Below are 23,311 nucleotides of genomic sequence, written 5' to 3'. Positions count from 1 at the left end.
ATTTTATCGCTGGATAGTTTTTGATTTGGAGCTCGAGAGGCTTTGAATGGGTTGAGAAAATGGTTTAAATATTTTCACAGTTTTTCAACATTTTTTGGGCATCCGATCACCCTTTTTTAAATGGAGAAGTCAATGTTGCTGCAAGAAGTGTAAAAATCAATGATGCATTTATTTTTAGAATTTTGGATTTTTGGGTCGTAGAAATCCCCTCAAGAGACCTTGTCAGAGTTGAAATTTAAAAATAGCACGTTGTGGATCACAAAAATTGCATTTTCCACCCTTAGACTGGACTCAAACCACACCGAGTCATTTTGAGCAGATCTGGAGCCTCCAGCAGATTTTCGAAACTCGAAATTCCCACAAAATTTCATCAAAAATGTAGATGGAAACCCGAAATTCATTCTGCAAACTAATTTCAATACGCTACGAAGTCAGCTACAGGTAGACTTTAAGTCGTTTTGGAGCCTCCAGCGACTTTTTGAAAATTACTGGAGCCTCCAGTAGATTTTTGAAAATTGAAATTTCCCCAAAATTTCATCAAACTGAGATAGAAAGTCAAAATTTGCTCTGCACTCCAATTTTAACACCCTCTGAAAACGACTTCAGGTGGGTTCAACTCATTTGGGAGCCCCCGGCGACTTTTTGAAAATCACTGGAGTCTCCATCAGAATTTTGAAACTTTAAATTTTCAAAAAATTTTATCAAATGGAGATGGAAAGCTGAAATTTACTCTACACTCCAATTTTAACACCCCTTGAAGATGACTTCAGGTAGGTTCAAGTCATTTTAGAGCCTCCAGCGACTTTTTTGAAAATTACTGGAGCCTCCAATAGATTTTTGAAACTTGAAGTTTCCCCAAAATTTCATGAAACTGAGATGGAGAGTCGAAATTCATCCTGCAAACTAATTTCAATACGCTACGAAGTTGACTGCTGGTGGATTTCAAGTCGTTTTGGAGCCTCCAGCGACTTTTTGATAGGTTGTATGGAGTTTTTTTTTTTGGAAAATTGACATTTCCTAAAAGTAGCTGAAAGCTTCAAAACCATTTGAAACCACCATGTAATCTGCGAAGTAAATTTCAGCTGCCAACTCCATTTGATAAATTAATGTTGCGGGAATTTCAAGTTTCAAAAGTCTGCTGGAGGCTTCAGGAATTTTCAAAAAGTCGATGGAGGCTCCAAAACGACTTGAAATTCACCTGCAGTACTTCGTAGCGTATTGAATTTAGTTTTTAAAATAAATTTCAGCTTTAAAACTCCAATTTGATGAAATTTTGTGGGAATTTCGAGTTTCGAAAATCTGCTGGAGGCTCCAGAACTGCTCAAAACGGATTGAAAGCGTTTCCAATCGATTTGGCATGTCGAAAATAGGGTATATCCCAAATTTCAGCTTTCTTGGTCAATTTGGTAAAATTTTGATTTTTTCCCTCATTTTAGGCTAAATGCGATTTTCAAAAATTCACCAAAAATCGAAAAACGCACTTTAGCACTTGAAATTTTGACAGGTGATAAATTTTTGCATGATCTTTCGATCTACCTTTGTAAGGTTTGAAAAATTTCGTGCAAGCCCTGTGTTGAAACGCAAAATCTGCGATTTCGGCTGACCTGTCAATCAAAATGGCCGCCATTTTGTAAGTACGGCCAACTTTTTTTTGGGCAAGTTTGCTTTAAAATGTTTCTTAGGATGTCCCTTTTAAGAAAAAAGTTGTCTCGGAGGATGGGGGGGGGGGGGTGCAAATACTCCTATTGTCATATGCCGGACTAAGAGGTCTTCTTCAAGGTATTCAGCACTTTCTTCCTTCCCCTAAAAATGTGGAAAAACAGTTCTCTAAAGAGCTGAAGACTTTTCTAATGGTCATCAAAAGTGCTCCTGGCGCAGAATCTCCTTTTCAAATGGAGTACCTAAGAAAATAATTTTTAAATGGGTTCATCTAGCAACATGGGGGGGGGGTAAGGGAGAGATTGCTATTGATCATTTTGGAATCCGTTCAATATATGTACATAAAATTATAAGGACTCCAGCTGATGATCTTTTGAACTGCTCCTGGCGCAGAACCCGCTTATCATAATAAAGTGCGAAAAACGCCCCGAAGTGAAATTATTCACGCGTTAGATGTTCTGAGAGCTCTTCTGAAGTTCTTTGGGATTTGTAAACCTCAATTTCGTACATTCCTATTCGGAAATTGAGTTAATTAGCATAAATTGCTGAGAAATGAGAAAAAAATAATGAAATCGTATTACTTATCGTAGTATTAAGATAATCGTATTCTTTCTTTTTCTTTTTCACATCTGAGAAAGTGTAAAAATTACGTCATTTGAAATAGTTTAAGGTTATTCGAAGAATTTAATGCTTAAACGACAATTTTTTTTCTTTTTGTTCGCAGAACTGGGAATAAATCCGGAACATATTTTTCAAAAGGTAAGTTTTTAAAAAGTTTTAATCGCTTCACGTATTTAAGGTTAGTTTTATTGCTGCGAGATTAAATATCGCTAAAAAGGTTTTTCTTTCTCCTCGTCGCTCTCCCCGACTTTTTCTTAGATCTTTACGCGGTGTGTCTTTTTTTCCTACTGTCGGTGTCGTTGTTGTTGTTGTTGTTGCTGGTGTTGTTTAAAATAAAATCAAAAGCGGATCATGTTTTGAAACTAATTTTAAAGATACAGTGTCGGATTTAATACTGCATACACCGCAGCGACTATCAATCTTTCAACTTGACTTATTGGGTTAGCTTTAAAAAACAATTTGGCCCCTTAATCACGTATTTTCCTCTTTTTTTCCTTGTTTTGACTTTTAGCACGAAGTTTTTTTTTCTTATGCCTAATATCACCTCGTTTTTTTCTTCTTCCTTATTTCGTTCGGGAAAAAGTTCCTGGCAAAGATCTGTTTACGAATTTAAAACGAACCTCAGCAAAAAAAAAAAAAAACTAACAAAGTTTTAATGGATTTTTTTCTCGACTCTTCTTTTTTTTTCTCCTCGACCGAATTCGGTTAATTATGTATGATAAGGTGTTCAGCTTCAGAAATACGCTGCGAGCTGATGATGTACGAGTATTTGTTCGATGTAGGTGAACGTGAAATCGTGTTGCGAGAGAGAAGCATTTGCATGTTTTTGAGAATTCATTATTATTATTTTACTTTTTCTTTTCTTTTTTTTTTGCGCCAAATACTCGCGCGGTGATGGATTAGAGGTGGAAAATGAACGATTGTTTTGTTTCGAAAAACAACGTATACGAGTACAAGGATTTTGTCTTGATGTATGTTTAACAAAATTGTCGAGTTCCTGCGTCTTATCCTTTTCATATACCTGATACCTACTTTTATCGCGCTGAAATGGGATTTTACATTTTTACCCGTCGGCGATCAAACGTGCTAAAATTTATTTGGACATATTTTATGGCTTTTTTGATAAACTGAAATGTTCAAAATGTCGTTGAAGGCTCCAGAACGAACTGAAACCACCTGTAGTCGACTAAGCATGTTGAAGTTACAGAATAGAGACTTTCAAAAATTTACTGGAGGCTTCAGAACTGCTCAAAACGGGTTCAAAATCGTTTATACACAATTTGGCTGGTCAAAAATGGAGTGTAAGTATATTTTTCAAATTTCAGAATTCTGGTTCAATTTGATAAAATGTTTATCTCCATTTTGATTTTCGAAAATTTGTCAGAAATTGAAAAATATGCTTTTACTGGTGTTCATTTACCAGAAAATCTGGAAAATGGGGAAAAGTCAGGGAATCTTGCAAATCTGCAAAAGTTAGAGAATTTTGTAATTTTCACGCAAGATTCCCTCCCACCAAAAAAAATTCGCAATTCTTTATTTTTTCAGAACAAAATTTTGTGTTTTCAAAAAGAACCAATTTTGACAAAAATCAGAAAAAAATTGTTTACAAATTTTTAACCATCCATTTCCTGTTGTTTGTGTATTTTGAGTAAGGTTGATTTTCATCCATGACTTGGTTACGAGCTATACCAGATATATCACGGTGATAGGGCTGCTATCTAGGCCTCTGCGCTTGCCTGGTCTTCTTTTAGTCGCCTTTTATGACAGACAGAGGGTACCATAAGGATATTCTTAACCCGTTCCTCCAAAAAGCCAGGACACGGAAGAAGAATGGAAAAATATCAAATTCATTGTGATAAAAGCGGTGAAAGAAAGCTTAGAAATGGTTCCTTGCAGAATTGGGGCAAAGTGAATAAAGAATTGGGTCAACAAAATTCAAGAACTCATACAAAAGAAAAAACAGGCGTTTAGAAAATTCATGAACATAAAAAGTGAGGTCGATGGTGAAGAATATCGAAAACAGTCGACAAAAGTCAAGAGAAAGTCTAGGAAATTACAGAGAGAGAGAGCTGGGAAAATTTCATCACGTTCCTGCAGCATGACACATACAAGTTACGGCCAAAGGTGTATAAGATCAGAAGGAGAATTGACACAAATTTTAACAAAAGAGTGGGTTTGCCAAAAATTAAAATCAATGATACAAAGGAATACTTTGAAGAACTCTGGAGTGATGAAAATGCACAAGATACAAAGATAGAAGATGAAATTGGAGAAACAGAAGACAAAATTTCATTTTAAGAGCTACAAAAAGCTTTGAAAACAGCAAAAAAATGCAAAAGCTCTAGGAGAAGATGGCAGAATTGTACAAATACTCAAGTGGCGAATTTAAAAGAAGACTGCTAGAATTCCTAAATATGATGTACCAAGAAGAAAAGGTACCTAAAGAATTCAAAACAGCAATTGCAATACCACTGTTCAAGAAAGGCGATATGTCAAACCTGAAAAACTACTGAGGAATAAGTATACTGAACACCTGCTACAAGATATATGCAAAAATACTGGCAAAACGACTGGCAGATCATGCAGAAGAAAAGTTGTCAGAAAGTCAAAACGGATTTAGAAAAGGAAGATCACGCACTAACACAAGTTATACACCTACAGTAAAACTAATGATGGAAAAAAGGACCGAATACAACCTAGAAACACACATGTGCTTTATAGACCCGGAAAAAGCATATGATAGGGTAAATAGAAAAAAAACTGTTCGAAAGTCCTAAAAGATGAAGAAATAACATATAAAATGCAAAAGGTGATTTAGACCGGGCACTCAACATAGGGGCGCTAGTGAGCTGGCCAGAATGTTTACATTTTTCAGACGGGGCTTTCTTATCAGCGTTTACGAAAGCATTAATTTCAAGGGTTAAAACTGAAAAATTAATTCAATGTACATTATTTTTACGATTATTATTGCATATTAATCATGACCAAATCATATTTTCATTTTTAACTCATAAATCCAACGTTTTGGTAAAATACGACTGATAAGAAAGGGTTAAGAAAAAAGCCCCATCTGAACTCTAGAACAATGGGCACACTAGCGCCATCTACATGAGAGACCGGTCCGAATGAACAGCACATATAAGAACACTAGAATAAGAGTACACATTGGAAATAAACTCTTAGAACAAGCAGAAATAAACAGAGGAGTTTGCCAAGGATGCTCACTGTCATGTGTTTTATTCAACAAGTACATGGATTGAAGCCAAAAGGAATCAAAACAGACAGAAGGCAGGAAATATCAACAGTGCTATTCGCAGATGATCAAGCAGTAGTCTACTAGCCGGAACAGAAGATGACCTACAGAGATCAATGTACAATCTAACAAAGACATCAGAAAAATATGATATGAGAATATCATCAGAGAAAACAAAGACAATGGCCTTCAAAGGAAAGGAACCAGTGGAAAAATCATCGAACAAGTCAATAATTTCAAATACCTGGGAAACACGATATCATACCAGGGAGAAGTAGATGTTGGTGGAAAGATTGCGAAGTTCCTGAGAGTCACAGGACTGATAAATAGGACCCTGAGAAGCAGTAAGGTGCGAAAAGAAACAAGATTGAAGGTGTACAATACCCTAGCAATATCAATGATGACTTATGGAAGCGAGGTATGGGCACTGAAGAAATCTGATAAAAGAAGAATAAATGCAGCGGAGATGAAGTTCATGAAGATAACGGCAGGGGTGACTCTCAGAGACAGAGTCCCATCTGAGAAAATAACAGCAGATCTCGGAGTGAAGCCAGTCATGAAGAAGATGAAACAGTATAGGAAAGATTGGAGAAATCATGTCAAAAGGATGGAGAAAACAAGATCACCAAAACAGGTCCTCCAATATACACCAACGGGGAAGAGAAGCAGAGGGAGACCAAGGAGGAAACTCACTGATACCTCAGGCTCATCCTCAACAGGTTCCAGACCGTAGCAGACAGGCCAACAGGCCTACCGCTTACAAGGAAACGACGACGACGATCTAAAACGATTGATGAGGTGCCCATTGCCTACTAAGCAACGACCAAACTTGTAGGTGCTGATCTTTATTTTTGTCCCCTTCAGAGCAATTCATTATTGATCAATTTTGGAGCAAAAATTTCAAATGTCATTGACATTTCCATGACTTTTTCCGAAGTGAAGAGTGAAATTCCTGACTTTCTCGGTTTTCCAAAGAATAGACACCATGTCAACTTTTTCCGATCTAAAAATTTTCAAGACTGAATTTTGTGGTTTTTTTTTTCATTTTTTTGATTTTTTTTTGTAGATGGTCAGACACCTCAAAAATGATAACAAGTGTCTTTGAGGATCATGACACAAATTTTATGCATATCTCTCTCCTCCTCCTATGAGTTTCTCTGTATATTATCAGGCTGAAAAAAGGAAAAAACTTGTACTTTTCTATATCGGATATGAGCCAGATACACGAGTATTTAGTTTCCATTTTACTCTCCATCGTGTAATTCAGCTTTGATACGAGTACCTCTCGAAAGTACAGACGCTGGAGCATTTCCAAGCAAACGTTGCTATGAAATTTCGAATCGAATGCGGTCATTTTCCACGTAGGTATGTTGGTACTAGTTGAAATTTGGCCGTTTAATTAAAGATGTGTAAAATAAAAGCGAAGCACGCACTCTTAACACGCGACGTTTCGATACGGAAATACTCACTCTATCAAGCTGAACTGGAATCTGGTACCATACATACGAAAGCTCGTGCTTTCGATAAAATAAATAATACCGAGCCAGTGTACTATAATGCATACATAGCGTAATACTATGGTAAGTGAGTACGGTGTGGTGGAGAAAACCAACCAGTCAGCCGCCTTTCAACCACCGCAGCAAGGCAATCGTACCACAAACATACACAATACGGCGATGCGATACCCAAACCAATAAAAATACCGTATTTTGAAACAATTTAAATCAAATACAATCGTTTCTTGGTTTTTTTTTTTGGGTTCCTATCTGTATACGAGTATGTAGTATATAGGCGTATATACGTTTTGTAGTCTCCGGCAAGTTTGTCTTTTTAAACGTTATATGTATTGTGATTTTTGCTGCGTTATATGTGAGGGAAGAAATACGCGAAAAGAGGAGGAGAAGGAGAAAAAGAAAACCTCTACAAAGAGTATATACGGCATTATCGTTAAATCTATTTTATATCACGATGACAATGATATGTCTCGTAAATTGAAACGGCCTCTTTCTCGTATCCTCGCTCTCGTTCAACGGCAACAATCTCGTCGTCGGCGTCGTTTTAAACGATATAATATTGCAAAGCAACGTGATAAAAATCCATTTCCTAACACGCGTTGACAAGTTTTGTTATATGTGCTCGTGCTCTCTACTATGTACGTAAAATCAACTAGCGAAAGTTAACGCGACGATGAATGAAAAAAAAAGTCAACACGCTCTTCACCCCCTTATGCCACAGTGTTGGCGGCGACATCGACGAAAACTATTTAATTAACCATACGCCAGCACCGACGACGTCGTATCTACTCGTAACTCCTGGTCCCGTACTCCACAGCTCTCCGGCTGGCGAACGGAACCGCTCATGCAATTTATTTAACGTTCCGACGTAGAATTTAGGAAATAATATATAGGCAACTTCATTAACACCTTCGTAATGCAAATACCACCGTCATCGCTCCACTTCACCCTCATTCCACGATAACGATTGTAAGAGGCAGGGAGCAGAGCGCGAACCAGAGCTGAAGGCAGCAAAATACAAGCACATCGCCGACGACGAACTTGACGAGTTAGCGTACTTGATGTCACAACTTGTTGCCTGATTTGAATGTTCAACGAGTTATGACGACGCGAATGGCATAGCGTAAAATTTTATTTATATTTTTATCATTTTTTTCACCGTTATTATTTCTTCGATGAAGATACGAGGTGTGTATTTGTTCTTCGTAGTTTACTCGAAGTGTCACTCGCACTTTTGTGAAGGGGGAGGGGAAGTGCGAATGTGAGAATTATTCGTTTTTGACATGAGAGGAAAACGTAGGTATGTTTTTTGAATCCGAGGTCCAAAGAATAGCATTAAAGTGGACGCCAAATTTCAAGACGCTGGTCGGCGTGATCCTGATATTTGAAGATGTTAGGATCTATTCTCAGGAAAGAGCACCTTTTGCCGAACGATCTGAGGACAAAAGCTTTGGAAAATTCGTATTTTGATAGGGGAAAGAACTTTTAGTCGGAGAACCCACTTAACGATCTATTGCACCTCCCCCCCCCCCCGACGAGCCTCCGGGACAACTTTTTTCTTGAAGAGGGAGTCCTAAGGAACATTTCCAGTCCTTGTACTCGAAAAAAGTGGCCCTACTCACAAAATGGTGGCCATTTTGATTGACAGGTCAGCCGAAATCGCAGATTTTGCTTTCCAACATAGGACCTGCAAAAAATATTTCAAATCGAGCCAGAGATAGCTCGAAAGATCAGGCAAAAATTTATCACCTGTCAAAATTTCAAGCGCTAAAGTGCGTTTTCCGATTTTTGGTGAATTTTTGAAAATCAAATTCACGCCAAAAATGAGGGAAAAAATCAAAATTTTACCAAATTGACCAAGAATGCTGAAATTAGAGATATACCTTATTTTCGACATGCCAAATCGATTGAAAACTGTTTCAAACCGTTTTGAGCAGTTCTGGGGCCTCCAGCAGATTTTTGAAACTTGAAATCAAAATGGAATCCTGCAAACTAATTTCAATGCGCTAAGAAGTACTGCAGGTAAATTTCAAGTCGTTTTGGAGCCTTCAGCGACTTTTTAAAAATTACTGGAGCCTCTAGCAGATTTCTGAAGCTTTAAATTTTCACAAAATTTCATCAAATGGAGATGGAAAGCTGAAATTTACTCTACACTCCAATTTTAACACCCTCTGAAGACGACTTCTGGCGGGATCGAGTCATTTTAGAGTCTCCAGCAACTTTTTGAAAATTACTGGAGCCTCCAGTAGGTTTTTGAAACTTGAAATTCCCGCAACATTTTACGAAATGGAGTTAGCAAGCTGAAAATTTACTTCGCAAACTAATTTCAATGCGATATGAAATGGACTACATGGTGGTTTCAAATGGTTTTGAAGCTTCCAGCTTACTACTTTTTGGAAATTTCAATGTCCCAAAAAACGCCTTATAACCTTTCAAAAAGTCGCTGGAGGCTCCAAAACGACTTGAAATTCACCAACAGTTGACTTCGTAGCGTATTGAAATTAGTTTGCAGAATGAATTTCGACTTTCTATCTGCATTTCAAGTCTCAAAAATCTGATGGAGGCTCCAGAACTACGCAAAACTGTTTGAAACAGTTTCCAATCGATTTGACATGTCGAAAATAGGGTATATCTCTAATTTCAGCTTTCTTGGTCAATTTGGTGAAATTTTGATTTTTTCCTTCATTTTTGGCCTAAAGGGCCTTCCCCTATGAGATGGGTGAAACGGCCTTTGATCCATAATGGATTGAAAGTGGTCCAAAAAGTCACCCTTGATGTAAAAACTCTCCATAAAAATTTTTGACCTCCCACCTCCTCCCCTTTTGGAGAAACTGCCCCCTAAACATCAAAAATTCAAAGATTTTTATCTGGGAGGGGGGTTGATGAAAAATTTTGAAATTTTCACAGATTGTGTACATCATGTAGGGGTACACACAGTAATTTTTTGAAAATTTTCCCCCATCATTTTCTCAGTTTTTCAGGGGGTTGAAAACTTTGAAGGGGGGGCAGAAAAAATTTTGGGGGGGATACATGGCTGAATTTTTTTTCAAAACTTGCTCATACCCTAAGGTATAACATATAATTTTCCCAAGGTCCCAAAGGGGGGTGGAACATGGTCAAAAAAAACAAAGTTTGAAAAAAAAACATGTATCTCCCGTGCTACCGCGCGTTTTGTCAACACTGTTCCACGGCGCCACCGTGAGAAAACTTCCATCTATCGCGCGCTCTAAAGCTTTGATTTTTTTTAGAACCCTACTGAAATACCATAAGTGCATTCAACATTTTTTTTGATGAATATTCTCTAGGGTGGTGTGGTGAACAATAGAGGCATACCTACAACAATTTTCAACCCCCCTACTTTCATATTTACCCCTCAAAATGCGTTTTTCAACTAATTTTTTGCTATTTACTAGCAATGAAAATTGCGAGGTACAATTTTTGGATGTATTTCTGAACCCTAAGTATCATAGGATTATATTTTTTTCGAAATTTTTGTTTTGGTGCGTCGTGAGAGAAAATTGAAAAAAGGTGTCGTAGAGGGGGTAAAATGAGAATTTTGGGAGAATTAAATATTAATGAATGGGATGTCGTTACCGCATGATTTGATACCGCTGAGAACGAATAAGGCGTCACAATTTCTGCTACACTAATCTAACCCCTCCAGAGCCTTCAGCCCCTCCCCCAATTTTTACTATATATTTGTGAAATAAAGTTACTTTGATAATATAGGCTTCGTTTTCATATGGTTCTAACCTCTCGAGCGCAAATATTGCATCTGATTTTGTTTCACATTTACCGGACCCTTCCACAGCCTCAGCCCCCTCCACAAATTCTACTATTTTTGAAATGGTGCTACTTTCATAATATTCTTTGATGTCGTTTCCAAGAAACCTAAACGCAAATACAGACGTCTGATTTTGTTTTGGTCACACCCATCTTCTCCGAAGGGGCTAAAATCTGAAGTCTGTATTTGCGTTTAGATCACTTGCAAACGACGCCAATATCATCAAAGTAACTTTATTTCAAAAATATGTAGTAAAAATTGAGGGAGGGGGCTGAAGGCTCTGGAGGGGTTAGATTAATGTAGCAGAAAATTTGACGCCTTATTCGTTCACAACGGTATCGAGTTTTCATTGCCAGTAAATAGCAAAAAATTAGTTGAAAAACGCAATTTTGAGGGGTAAATATGAAAGTAGGGGGGTTGAAAATTGTTGTAGGTATGCCTCTATTGTTCACCACACCACCCTAGAGAATATTCATCAAAAAAAATGTTGAATGCACTTATGGTATTTCAGTAGGGTTCTAAAAAAAATCAAAGCTTTAGAGCGCGCGATAGATGGAAGTTTTCTCACGGTGGCGCCGTGGAACAGTGTTGACAAAACGCGCGGTAGCACGGGAGATACATGTTTTTTTTTCAAACTTTGTTTTTTTTGACCATGTTCCACCCCCCTTTGGGACCTTGGGAAAATTATATGTTATACCTTAGGGTATGAGCAAGTTTTGAAAAAAAATTCAGCCATGTATCCCCCCCAAAATTTTTTTCTGCCCCCCCTTCAAAGTTTTCAACCCCCTGAAAAACTGAGAAAATGATGGGGGAAAATTTTCAAAAAATTACTGTGTGTACCCCTACATGATGTACACAATCTGTGAAAATTTCAAAATTTTTCATCAACCCCCCTCCCAGATAAAAATCTTTGAATTTTTGATGTTTAGGGGGCAGTTTCTCCAAAAGGGGAGGGGGTGGGAGGTCAAAAATTTTTATGGAGAGTTTTTACATCAAGGGTGACTTTTTGGACCACTTTCAATCCATTATGGATCAAAGGCCGTTTCACCCATCTTATAGGGGAAGGCCCTTTGATTTTCAAAAATTCACCAAAAATCGAAAAACGCACTTTAGCACTTGAAATTTTGACAGGTGATAAATTTGTGCCTGATCTTTCGATCTACTTTTGTACGAGCTCAACCCGTTTTGAGCAGTTCTGGAGCCTCCAGCAGATTTTTGAAACTCGAAATGTCCACAAAATTCCATCAAATTGGAGTTGTAAAGCTAAAATTTATTCTAAAAACTAATTTCAATACGCTACGAAGTACTATAGGTGAATTTCAAGTCATTTTGGAGCCTCCAGCGACTTTTTGAAAATTCCTGGCGCCTCCAGCAGTTTATTGAAACTTTAAATTTTCACAAAATTTCATCAAATGGAGATGGAAAGCTGAACTTCATTCTGCAAACTAATTTCCATACCCTACGAAGTTGACTACTGGTGAATTTCAAGTCGTTTTGGAGCCTCCAGCAACTTTTTGAAAGGTTGTGTAACGTTTTTTTGGAAAATTGAAATTTCCCAAAAGTAGCTGGAAGCTTTAAAACCATATGAAACCAAAATGTAGTCTGCGAAGTAAATTTCAGCTTGTCAACTCCTTGATAAATTGATGTTGGGGAAATTTCAAGTTTCAAAAATCTACTGGAGGCTCCAGTAATTTTCAAAAAAGTCAATGGAGTCCCTAGAATGACTTGAACCCACCTGAAGTCGTCTTCAGAGGGTGTTAAAATTGGAGTGTAGAGTAAATTTCAGCTTTCCATCTCCATTTGATGAAATATTGTGAAAATTTTAAATTTCAAAAATCTGCTGGAGGCTCCAGTAATTTTCGAAAAGTCGCTGGAGGATCCAAAACGACTTGAAATTCACCTGCAGTACTTCGTAGCGTATTGAAATTAGGTTTTAGAATAAATTTCAGCTTTACGACTCCAATTTAATGGAATTTTGTGGGAATTTCGAGTTTCAAAAATCTGCTGGAGGCTCCAGAACTGCTCAAAACGGGTTGAAACCGTTTCCAATCAATTTGGCATGTCGAAAATAGGGTGTATCCCCAGCTTTCTTGGCCAATTTGGTAAAATTTTGATTATTTCCTTCATTTTTGGCCTAAATTCGATTTTCAAAAATTCACTAAAAATCGAAAAACGCACTTCAGCACTTGAAATTTTAACAGGTGATAAATTTGTGCCTGATCTTTCGATCTACCTTTGTACGGTTTGAAAATTTTTGTGCAAGTCCTATGTTGGAACGCAAAATCTGCGATTTCGGCAGACCTGTCAATCAAAATAGCCGCCATCTTGTAAGTAGGGTCACTTTTTTTTTGAGTACAAGGGCTAGAAATATTCCCTAGGACCCCCCTCTAAGAAAAAAGCTGTCCCGGAGGATCGACGGGGGTGCAATAAATCCTAAGCGGGGTCCCCAACTATTTGCTTTTTTTTTATTTGTTTTTTTTCAGGTTCAAAATTTTAGAATTTTCTAAGATAATTTTTTAGAAATTCCAAGTTTGAAAAAAAAGAACAAAGAGGCCCAAACGAACTGAGGGCAAAAGCTTTCAAAAAATCGTATTTTGATAGGTGAAAACACAATGTTTTTTATGTGTAAAAGTTTGATTTTTTTCAGTTTCAAAATTTATTCAGAATTTGAATGATGATTTCTTAGAATTCCAAGATTGAAAAAAAAACGAGCAGAACCAAACGAAATGAGGGCATTAGCTTTCGAAAATTTGAGTTTCGAGAAGTAAAAAAAAAATATATTTTTCATATGAGGAGTTCATTTTTTGATTTGAACATTTTTTGAGTGTGAATAATCAGGTAAATCTTTAGAAAATTTGATTATGGAAAAGAAATAGAGAGCCGAAGTTTTTAAAAATTTATAATTCAAGAAGTAAACTATTGGGTGTTTTCTTCACAAGAAGCCAATTCTTCCATATTTGGCGTTTTTGAAAGTTGAGCAAGTGAGTGGGTACACAGAACAGACATTTTCCATGGTGCAAAAATTCAGAAACAGAAATACTATACGTATTTTAGCTCGAGCGAAGCCAAGGAAAACGCTTTCAAAAATATGTAATTCAAGTTCCGAAAAAGTCCGCAAATAGCTTCTTTATCAAGTCTAAAAAATTTTAAACTTCGCTGACTTTAATACGTAACATTTGCCAGCTTTAACAAAATTTGTAAATTTTGCCAAAAATCGTCAAGTTTTTCACAATTTTACAACTCGGGGAACATCCCCTCCTCTCTTGGTTTCCTCCCTGGTAATGTTTGTGAACAGAAAACCAACCTGATGCTGAAATTCCTTCATTAAATCATAGGTATACTAACATATAATCTCCCTTGTTTGGAAAATGACTGTACACATGAAGGGAAACCCCACCAAATTCAACATCAACCATCGTTCTATGTTCATTAAACAAAAAACAAGGCAATAAAGAAAATTCTGAATGTGATTTACGTTTTAGCTAGACACGTGTAGATTACATCCAACCATAGATTATACATACTCGACTCGTATATGAAATAATTAAAACGTGCGTAATGCGTGTGTATGTAGGTCTAGGTACACATGGAAAAAAACACCGTCGTAAATTCGACTCAACGTTGTAGAATATTATTCTCCTTATACTCGTATGTATGTCTATGTATAGTACGCCAGGCCAGCGAAAATCATTACCATCGCTAAGTGAGGTTCGCACACGAGGTTAGTGCGAAATAATAGTCGAGCTAAACGTACTACAATTAGATAAAATATTCACGTTTAGCGTGAAAGATTAATGCAGCACGAAAAAGGCTTTTATTGTTTATTAATCGTTAAGCCAGCTTTATTGTGTGCTCTTTGCATGAATTATTTTTCGCCATTTTTCAACCAGTCCGCGAACCTTTTTACGGTATACGCAACGCGACCAGACACGTTTTATTCTATAATATATTTTTTGCTCTCTTTCTATTTTCTCTGTTCTCTGTATAGTGTATATACGAACAAAGCTCATCGGGTGCTTTTTGCGAGCAAATAAATGTCCAAATATTTCATTCATCGGCTCTGCACTTAATTTACTACTGCACGCTATACAGCCATCCGAATCCGAGCCGTCATCAATGAGCAGTTAAACAATGTAATGTACGAGTACAAGAGCCGGCGATTCGCGACTCCATTAACACTTCCAGCAAAATGACGAGGGACCCTTCGGTATTTTGCGCCAAACTCGCATCAGGCGTTACCTAAGTACAATTTATCGGCCAATTTTAATAATTCACCGGTTTACCTATATCTGATCCGCAGAAGAACGCCCGCCGGACACAATTACAAGAGGTAATTTTATCCGGTAGGTCGTTAAACTCGTGTCTTACAATTTCGGCCAACACGACGACGACTACGTCAGTGTCGTCGGTATCCTCGATGAGAGGGTCACTCGAAATATAAATCCTATTCGTGCTTATTGTCGTATATACCGCAATTCGTCTTCTATAATGACTTCAAACTGCAGTGTATTGGGGTAGATATTAGAGAAAACAACACACACAGCTCTGAAATTGTACCGAGTTTCTCGAATAAACTTGTGCACAGGCGTTTTACTTGTACGAGATACTACGTATTTCAAGACGAACGAATGTACAAAATTACGTACTTGTATGTGTGGCATTCGACTTTATGTGTACAAGAAGAAAATGTCGCTAGTGCAAATTAAAATTAGCATAGAGATTCGAGTCTCGCATGTATAACTTACACCAATTTCCCTACAGACTAGTTTAAACCTACGAGTAGCAGCGTCGTCGTCAGCTTCGCGGAAAATTTCGTTATTTTTCTTCGCCAAATTCAACGGTACATGGAAAAGGCGGGAAACGAACATTTACTCCGAGTTATCGTCATTTTTAGCGAAATGATTGAAAAACGACGAGTGTACGAGACGAAAGTAGTGAAGAATGGCGCGATGAGGTTAGCTGTTGAGTGAAATTTTCTCAATTTTTAGAGTTGAATTACACATTAAAAGTTAGGTGTCCTAACAAGGGAAGCATCTCAACTGGCGCAAAAATGTTTGAACTGGACAAACAGAGAGGCGTGCCGAACAGAGGGTAGGGCTCAACACCCCTCCCTCTACAGAAAAAATTTGGTAAAAAGTTATGAAGTTTTGCGCTGTATTTCGTCATTAATTAACCACACGAGAGCGAATTTCGCCATTTCCAGCCTTTCTTGGGCCTCCCTTCAATTTTTGGATATTTTTATAATGTAAAAAACTGGTCAAAAATCCACTCTTGAGGTGTCCTCTCCAGAATCGGCTCAAATGTGAATAAATTCGTTAAACAGTTCGAGTATAACACACAACTCGATTTTTAGCTGCCCAACTTCATATTCACGCCTTCTGGAGCAAATTGAAAATTCTGGAGAACTTTAAAAATCGCACTGGAGCCTCCAGAATGGCTGGAATTGGCGAAATTTGCCCTCGTGGGGTTAGTTCATGACGAAATACTGTGATTCGCGCAAATTTCGAAAATTTTCTAGCAAACGGGAAATTTTTGATTTTTGAATATTTTTATTTTGAAAAAAAGCTGGTCAAAAAACTACTCTTGAGATGTCCGCTCCAGAATCGGCTCAAATGTGGATAAATTCGTTAAAAAAGTCGAGTATAACATACAAATCGATTTTTAGCTGCTCAACTTCATATTCACGCCTTCTGGAGCAAATTGAAAATTCTGGAGAAATTGAAAAATAGCGCTGGAGGCTCCAGAATGGCTGGAAATGGCGAAATTTGGATTTGGGGGTTAATATCAGTTTTAGGACTTATTTTGAACTTTTTTACTGATCATGTACGTACTTTTTAAAAAAAAGCATAAATCACCAAAATAGTCAATTTTGGATTTTCAAAAATTCGCCAAAAATCGAAAAATGAACTTGGGCAGCTGAAAATTTGGATTTGGGGGTTTTAGAACATTGATCTTTCCAAAAATCTCGGTCCCGTTCAAATTGGAGGCGGACACCTCAAGAGGTTCCCTTGTAAGAATCGAAAAATACCAAACTTTAGCACTTGAAATTTGGGCTGATGATAAATTTTTGCCTGCTTTTTCGAACTACATACTTTTGTCTGCTTCAAAAAGTGTCGTGCAAGTTCTATGTTGAAACGTAAAATCTGCGAGTTCCTAGGGATTTTTGAAAATATTTGCCCTGAAAATTGGGAGAGGAACAAAGTATTACAGATTACGTCTTCAGAAAGCTAAAATTTGTCATATTTCCTATTTTCGACTCCCCCCCCCCTTCCTTCTCCTGTCAATTGGAAACAGTTTCAAACAATTTCGAACAGTTGTGGAGCCTAAAACAGATCTTCAAAACTGAAAAGTGGCTTCAAACAGTTTCAGAGCCTTCCCAGATGGTACCTATGTGATCGGTCAAATGGATGTCAGACAAATGGATTTTTTTTTTCTAAAATTGCCACCAGTTAGAAAATCGAGTCAGTCGAATATATTTCGCAACCAAGGTGTGCACGTTGCGCTGCACGTTAAAAAAAAACTCGTCTCAAGAGGCAAACGCGATACGTATAAACGACAATTTCACAAATCTAGTGGGGGAAAAATCTCGCAGACTTGTGAAATATCGCGCCTTCGTATTTGTTGACAAGCGAATAAAAAATTCAATAATCATAAATAAACTCGTCGACACACGACCTTATGTTGTAGTTTTCGTCAACACATATCCGATTAAAAAACAAGAAAAAAATATCGTTACAACATTATACACCCGAGTAAAAAACTTCGCAAAGTATGAATTGCTTTCTCGCGTACCGGTAGGTAGGTATACGATGATGGAAAACACGGGGCGGAGCTGCCAACTATAGAAATGAAACTTGAATAGAAAATCGCAGACGTACCAAAAAAAAAAAAAAAACGCAGGAAAAAGCTCACACGCAGTAACATTATGAAAAAGCACGGCAAGCTGAGAGAGACCCTTTATGAGAGAAAAAAAATAGTGGAGTAAATAAAAATAGCGTAGATAATGGAAACGAAAAAAGAAAAAATACCGGAAACCTGCGGATATAAAATGAAGAACGGTGTTACATTTGACCGTAGGTCATAATGGAAATAGCCTGTAGTACGGTGAAACTTTACAACAAATAAAAAGAGTCGTACTGTTTGACGATGGAACAGGCGACAGCGACGTGGTGGTGGCGAATGGTGATGGAGAAGTGACTGTAACTACAACTGCAGAAACGTCGGTCGGTCGGGTCGCAAAAAAGATACAACAACTCTTAACTGTTGTGCTGTACGAATAAATAGCTCGCTGTACATGTAGCGAGGGTGAGAACAGGGTGCGGAATTACCGATACAAAAGGACGTACTGTGATGTAAAGTGCATTGCTTCGGGGCAAGTGTACCAATCGTGTTATTTTTGGCGGATATCAACGGACTATATTTCATTTATAGAAATCAAACTGAACGCCATCGATGCTACTTAGAAGACGTGGTTGTTTGCCTGAAATATGGATGTCGTTATCTCGAGCTAGAATCAGAACTCTGAAAATTTGGATTTGGGGGTTTTAGAACATGATCTTTCCAAAAATCTCGGTCCCGTTCAAATTGGAGGCGGACACCTCAAGAGGTTCCCTTGTTAGTGAATTTCATAAAAATCAAATTAAGACCAAAAATGAGAAAAAAATCAAAACTTTACCAAATTGGCTTGGATAAAGCTGAAATTCTAGTTATACACTATTTTCGACCTGCAAAATCGACTGGAAACAGTTTCAACCCGTTATGATCAGTTCCGAAGCCTCCAGCTGATTCTTAAAACTACAAAATTTCATCAAATCCATATGAAAAGCCAAAATTTATTCCGCAGGCAGTTCGATCGGTTCCGGAGCCTCCAGCGATTTTTTGGAAACTTCAGTATTTCAAAAAATGCCACAAAATTTGTTTGAATCAACTTCAGCATGTATCGTGCAGAGTAGATTTTGGCTTTCCAACTCAATTTGATGAAAATTTGTGGAAATTTCAAGTTTCAAAAATCTTCTTGAGGCTCTATGATTTTTTTAAAAAGTCGCTGGAGGCTTCAAAATGACTTAATAGCATGTTGAAGTTGGAGTGGAGCATAAATTTCGAATTTCTAACTTCATTTGATGAAATTTTCTGAAAGTTTCGAATTTCCAAAATCTGCTGGAGGCTCCAGAACTGCTCAAAACTGTTTAAAACCGTTTCCAATCCATTTGACAGGCCGAAAATAGGGTATATCTCGAATTTCCGTTTTCTAAATCAATTTGGTAACATTTTGAGTTTTCTCCTCACGTTTGGCTTACATTTTATTTTCAAAAATTCAGAAATAATCAAAAAATGCTCTTCAGCCCATGAAATTTTGGCTAGTGATGAATTTTTATCTGCTGTTTCGATCTAGCTTTAGCTTTGTCCGGTTCAAAAAATTTCGTGCGAGCCTTGTCAATAAAAATGGTCGCTATTTTGTAATTAAGGATAACTTTTTTTTGTCAAGTTTGCTTTAAAATGTTCCTTAGGACGTCCTCTTAAAGAAAAAAGTAGTTTCAGAAGATCAAGGGGTGAGGAGGAGGAGGAGGAAGAGGTTGTAGAGAGTATTTGAGGACCCAAGTTACTTGCTATAGTAGGGAACTTTATGCCCTAAGGCCGAGGCTGCACTGCGTAGCAGCGCGCTCTGGACGAATTAGTTCGGACTGAGCGCAGGACGAACAACTCAGACGTCTGTGGCCTTATTATTATATTTTCATACTATGGTCAGAAGTGCTAATGTGTTAAGCATTGTACAACAGACGTTCTATTATTAAGTAGAATAGAACTAATACTCTGTGTCGTTTAATATCATTCAATAAAACAAGTCGTGCATTGAATGTGTTATTATTGAGTATTAGATTAGTTAAAGGTACCTGACGAAGCTTAGGCTCGGAAGGGTGGGACGATTTATCCACATTCTAACTTGCCCTGTCTTGGACGGCAAGTTAGAATCACGATTTACCTTTACATTGGCGCCCAACGTGGGGCACCAATGTAGTGGTAAACACTGACTTAGACTTACTCTTCCACAAATAGGTTGGAGTAAGCTCACGTCCAACTTACCTAGTATACACCTAGATAAGGATTCACCACTAACTAACAGTAAACAAGTCAACACAATATTCCTTTCAGAGGTTTATTGCACAATACTCGATTACAACTTTGTACAAGAACAACAATGAACTTATAACTTCTGCTACCTAAAGCGACCATCAGAAAACTGCGAGGCGGACCTAGCCGTCCGTGTCGGTCGTCGTCAGCTCTGGTGGAACTATCCGTCCAGGGCGCGCTGCTAAGCAGTGCTGCCTCCGACCGAGGGCATAAAGTTCCCTGCTATGGCGAGTAATTGTGGTCCTCGAATACCCTCTACAAGGTGGATCACCAAAAATAAAAAAATGCACTTTGACACCAGAAATTTTGGGTAGTTCTTCTTTATAAGATTAAAACAAAAACCCCCCATGTGGTATGTACATATTTTCTTCAAAACCACGAGACGAGTTTTCTCTCGTTGAACAAGTTGTCCATTTTTCGCTATTTTGCTGTTGTAGTATTTCAAGCGATTATTTCGAATTAAATTTTCATCAATCTTATTATCATTGTGTCAAAAAATCTCAAAATTTGACTTTCAAAAAGAGAAAAAGGTCATCGGTGGAAGAAAGATAAATGTTACATTTTTCATCGCCGATGCTTTCAGACTCTTGGTTTTTAGTTGAAACCTTAACCTTGATAATGGACAAGGCCGAGAACAAAAGAATACAGAGTAAGGTATAAATTCATATTCTCAAAACGAAGTCTAATACTCCGCTGTATTTGCACATCATTATAAGGAAACGTCGACGATGCCGAAGTATAATATAGTTAAATTTAATAAGATTTAATGCATCAATTTCTATCGACACGCGAACTCGACGGCGATATTTATTTTTCATCAGCTTGTGACAAGAATAGTGAAAAATTCCATCGTCGACGATGCTCTTTGCGAAGTGTTTTATTTTTACGTTCGATTCCATTTTCCAAAACATACCAACGACAGGCGTGAGAGAAGGCGTATCACAAAGTACACTTATACACAATAAGCGTGGTGTGCTTTCGAGTTTGTATTATTTTGTAATTTTATCCGCCGTCGAATACTTCACAACTCCATTCTTCGCAGAATACGCGCAACGTGCGCGCCATCAGCTATCGTCGAGTTATCATTTTTCTTCATTTTTTCCCTGATAAGTTTCGAATTTCCACGTAAACATCTCCTCTCGTCGTCTTCTTGTAACCCTCTCTTGTCCGTAGTCGTTATATTCCCATTTATACGTCTTCGTCGCCGTATCACAATTGTAGTATAAATATGCTCGCAGCAAAGAAATATCTATTGTCCACTTACCGAATGCTAAATGTATTCATTTAGTTGACGAGCATATTTCTTCACTCGGCAGTCTGCAATATGTGCCAAAACATTGTGTCTCGTACACTTCTACACTTTTTCCACGGATTCAGAAGAGTAATATGGATTTTGAAGTAGGTGTAGGTATGTAAACTCTCGCATCATACTGTACAGAGTTTCAAAGCATGAAAATGTATTTACTTTTTGTGCTGTTCATCTCACGTTTTCTACCACACTGAATCGATTTCCACGAGCTATCTAATTACACACTTTTACTCAAGACCCTTTCAAAGGTCAACAAAACTTGTAAAAAATACTTCGCCATTGCAACACAGCCGTTTATAAAATGGGTAACTTTGAGAGAAAAAAAAAAGAAAAAAAAAAGAAGGAAGTCGACGAGAAGAAGAAGGTGAAACAGGGCATTTGTAACTGGCTGTGTATTCGAGTAAGAGCAGAACGTTTTTATTATATAGAATACCTATCTTAACGTTATCAGAAAATATTATTATGGTCGAAAGAGTGACGGGGTGAAGAAAGGTACACGGATATACAGAGATTTTTACGAGGACTTACGCTGTTCGAATATGTCGTCCTTTTTTACGCATTCAGTGGGTGGTAGCGTTTTGTGTGGCTGATTCGAACTTTACACACTTTTTCTCCCCTATAGTAGTTACTGCTGTATTGTATTTTGAGACACACGATACACAATTAGAATAAATTTAGATAATAAATACTCTTAATTCGAAAAGAAACTTGCAAACGAAACGTAGGTATTGCTATTCTTTCGAATATTAAAATTCTCTTCATTCGCCCATCATGGTATTCGTTACATTAATTTCGAGACAGTTTCGGCACTAACGGTGTTTGTATATGATTTTGAAACGTTTCGGAGTCGCATGATGGGTAATTTTTCTACTCCATTTCACACCTTTCGACGTTGAAGGGCTTTAATTCGACGCTAGTATTGAATATGAAGAACGGGACGTGGTATTAGTTAGCATTTGTTTAAACGATACGAGTAGGTATTCGAGTCGGAAGCCGGATGGAAATTAGATTCCAGTGTATAATTGACGTAGGCTCAATTGTGTAACACTTTCGGTAATTGAATGATACACACGATGGAACCAATTTTCTGCATGAATTGTTTCATTTAGGGAGTTAATTTCGTACTCGCGGGTGCTTAGTAGTTGATTTTTATTTGTTTTTAAGTGAAATTGAAAGAAACGTTGTCATATCGTGAAGACGACTTTCTGGTGGGATTGAAGCTCGCGGTTATCAACCCTCTTTCTAGCCTCACGAAAGTTGAAAAATTCTTTGAAATCTCCCGAAAATGTATTTAATACGTATAGCTTATCCATCTCCAATTTCAACAGGGCCACGAATTTGGGAAAGAGCATAATCTGAAACCTGTAAAATTGAAAAATGAGAATAGAATAAACTGCATTCTCGATGATCGGATGCCTAAATTAATTTCTACCCTTCCAAGATGAATTTTAAATCCTGGAGAAATCAAAAATCATGCTGAAGGCTCCAGAATGACTCGAAATGGTGAAATTCTGATCGAAAGAGTTTATATCAGTTGGCGGGCGCCTCAAGCTGATTCTTTTCTAGATAATTTTAGAGCAAGTTTTTATTCCTGGCGCAGAACCCGCTAACCCTCCTGTCGAAATTTATCGTCATAAGGCCTGAGTTAATCGTAGGCTATGATTTGAAATATTTTTCCAACTCAATTTTTAGCTACCCAAATTGATTTCTACGCCTTTTGGAGATATTTTAAAATTCTGGAGAAATCTAAAATTACGCTGGAGACTCTACAATGACCTGAAATGATGAAATTCGGTTTGAGAGTTTGATTTTATAGCTTCGAGACAAATTTCTGTCATTTTAATTGAATAAATATGCACGTTTTTTCCGAAAGTACATTACTTACGTACCTAAATATGCGAAAATGAATTTTCAAAATTTCACCAAAAATCATCAAATTAATTAGCTTAGCTGAAATTTTGGTTAAGGAAATCTCAGATCATATCCCTTTCAAACCAGAAGAGGAGATTTTAATTTGTTCCTTTTACGAGGTAATTTCAGAC

General features: G+C 37.5%; 1 protein-coding gene across 1 annotated transcript in view; it reads left to right on the top strand.

The window, feature by feature from the left end:
* Positions 1-23,311, top strand: part of LOC135847855 (protein YIPF5-like) — a 165,272-nt gene that overhangs the window by 13,890 nt on the left and 128,071 nt on the right. The window contains exon 4 of the mRNA XM_065367582.1: positions 2,384-2,418. Within this exon, the coding sequence (XP_065223654.1) occupies positions 2,384-2,418 (35 nt within the window). The remainder of the gene's footprint in view (positions 1-2,383; positions 2,419-23,311) is intronic.

Source organism: Planococcus citri, chromosome 5 (genome assembly GCF_950023065.1).
Source record: "Planococcus citri chromosome 5, ihPlaCitr1.1, whole genome shotgun sequence".
NCBI lineage: Eukaryota > Metazoa > Arthropoda > Insecta > Hemiptera > Pseudococcidae > Planococcus > Planococcus citri.
The sequence above is the reverse complement of the archived record's forward strand: the minus strand, read 5'-3'. Positions and strand labels throughout refer to the sequence as shown.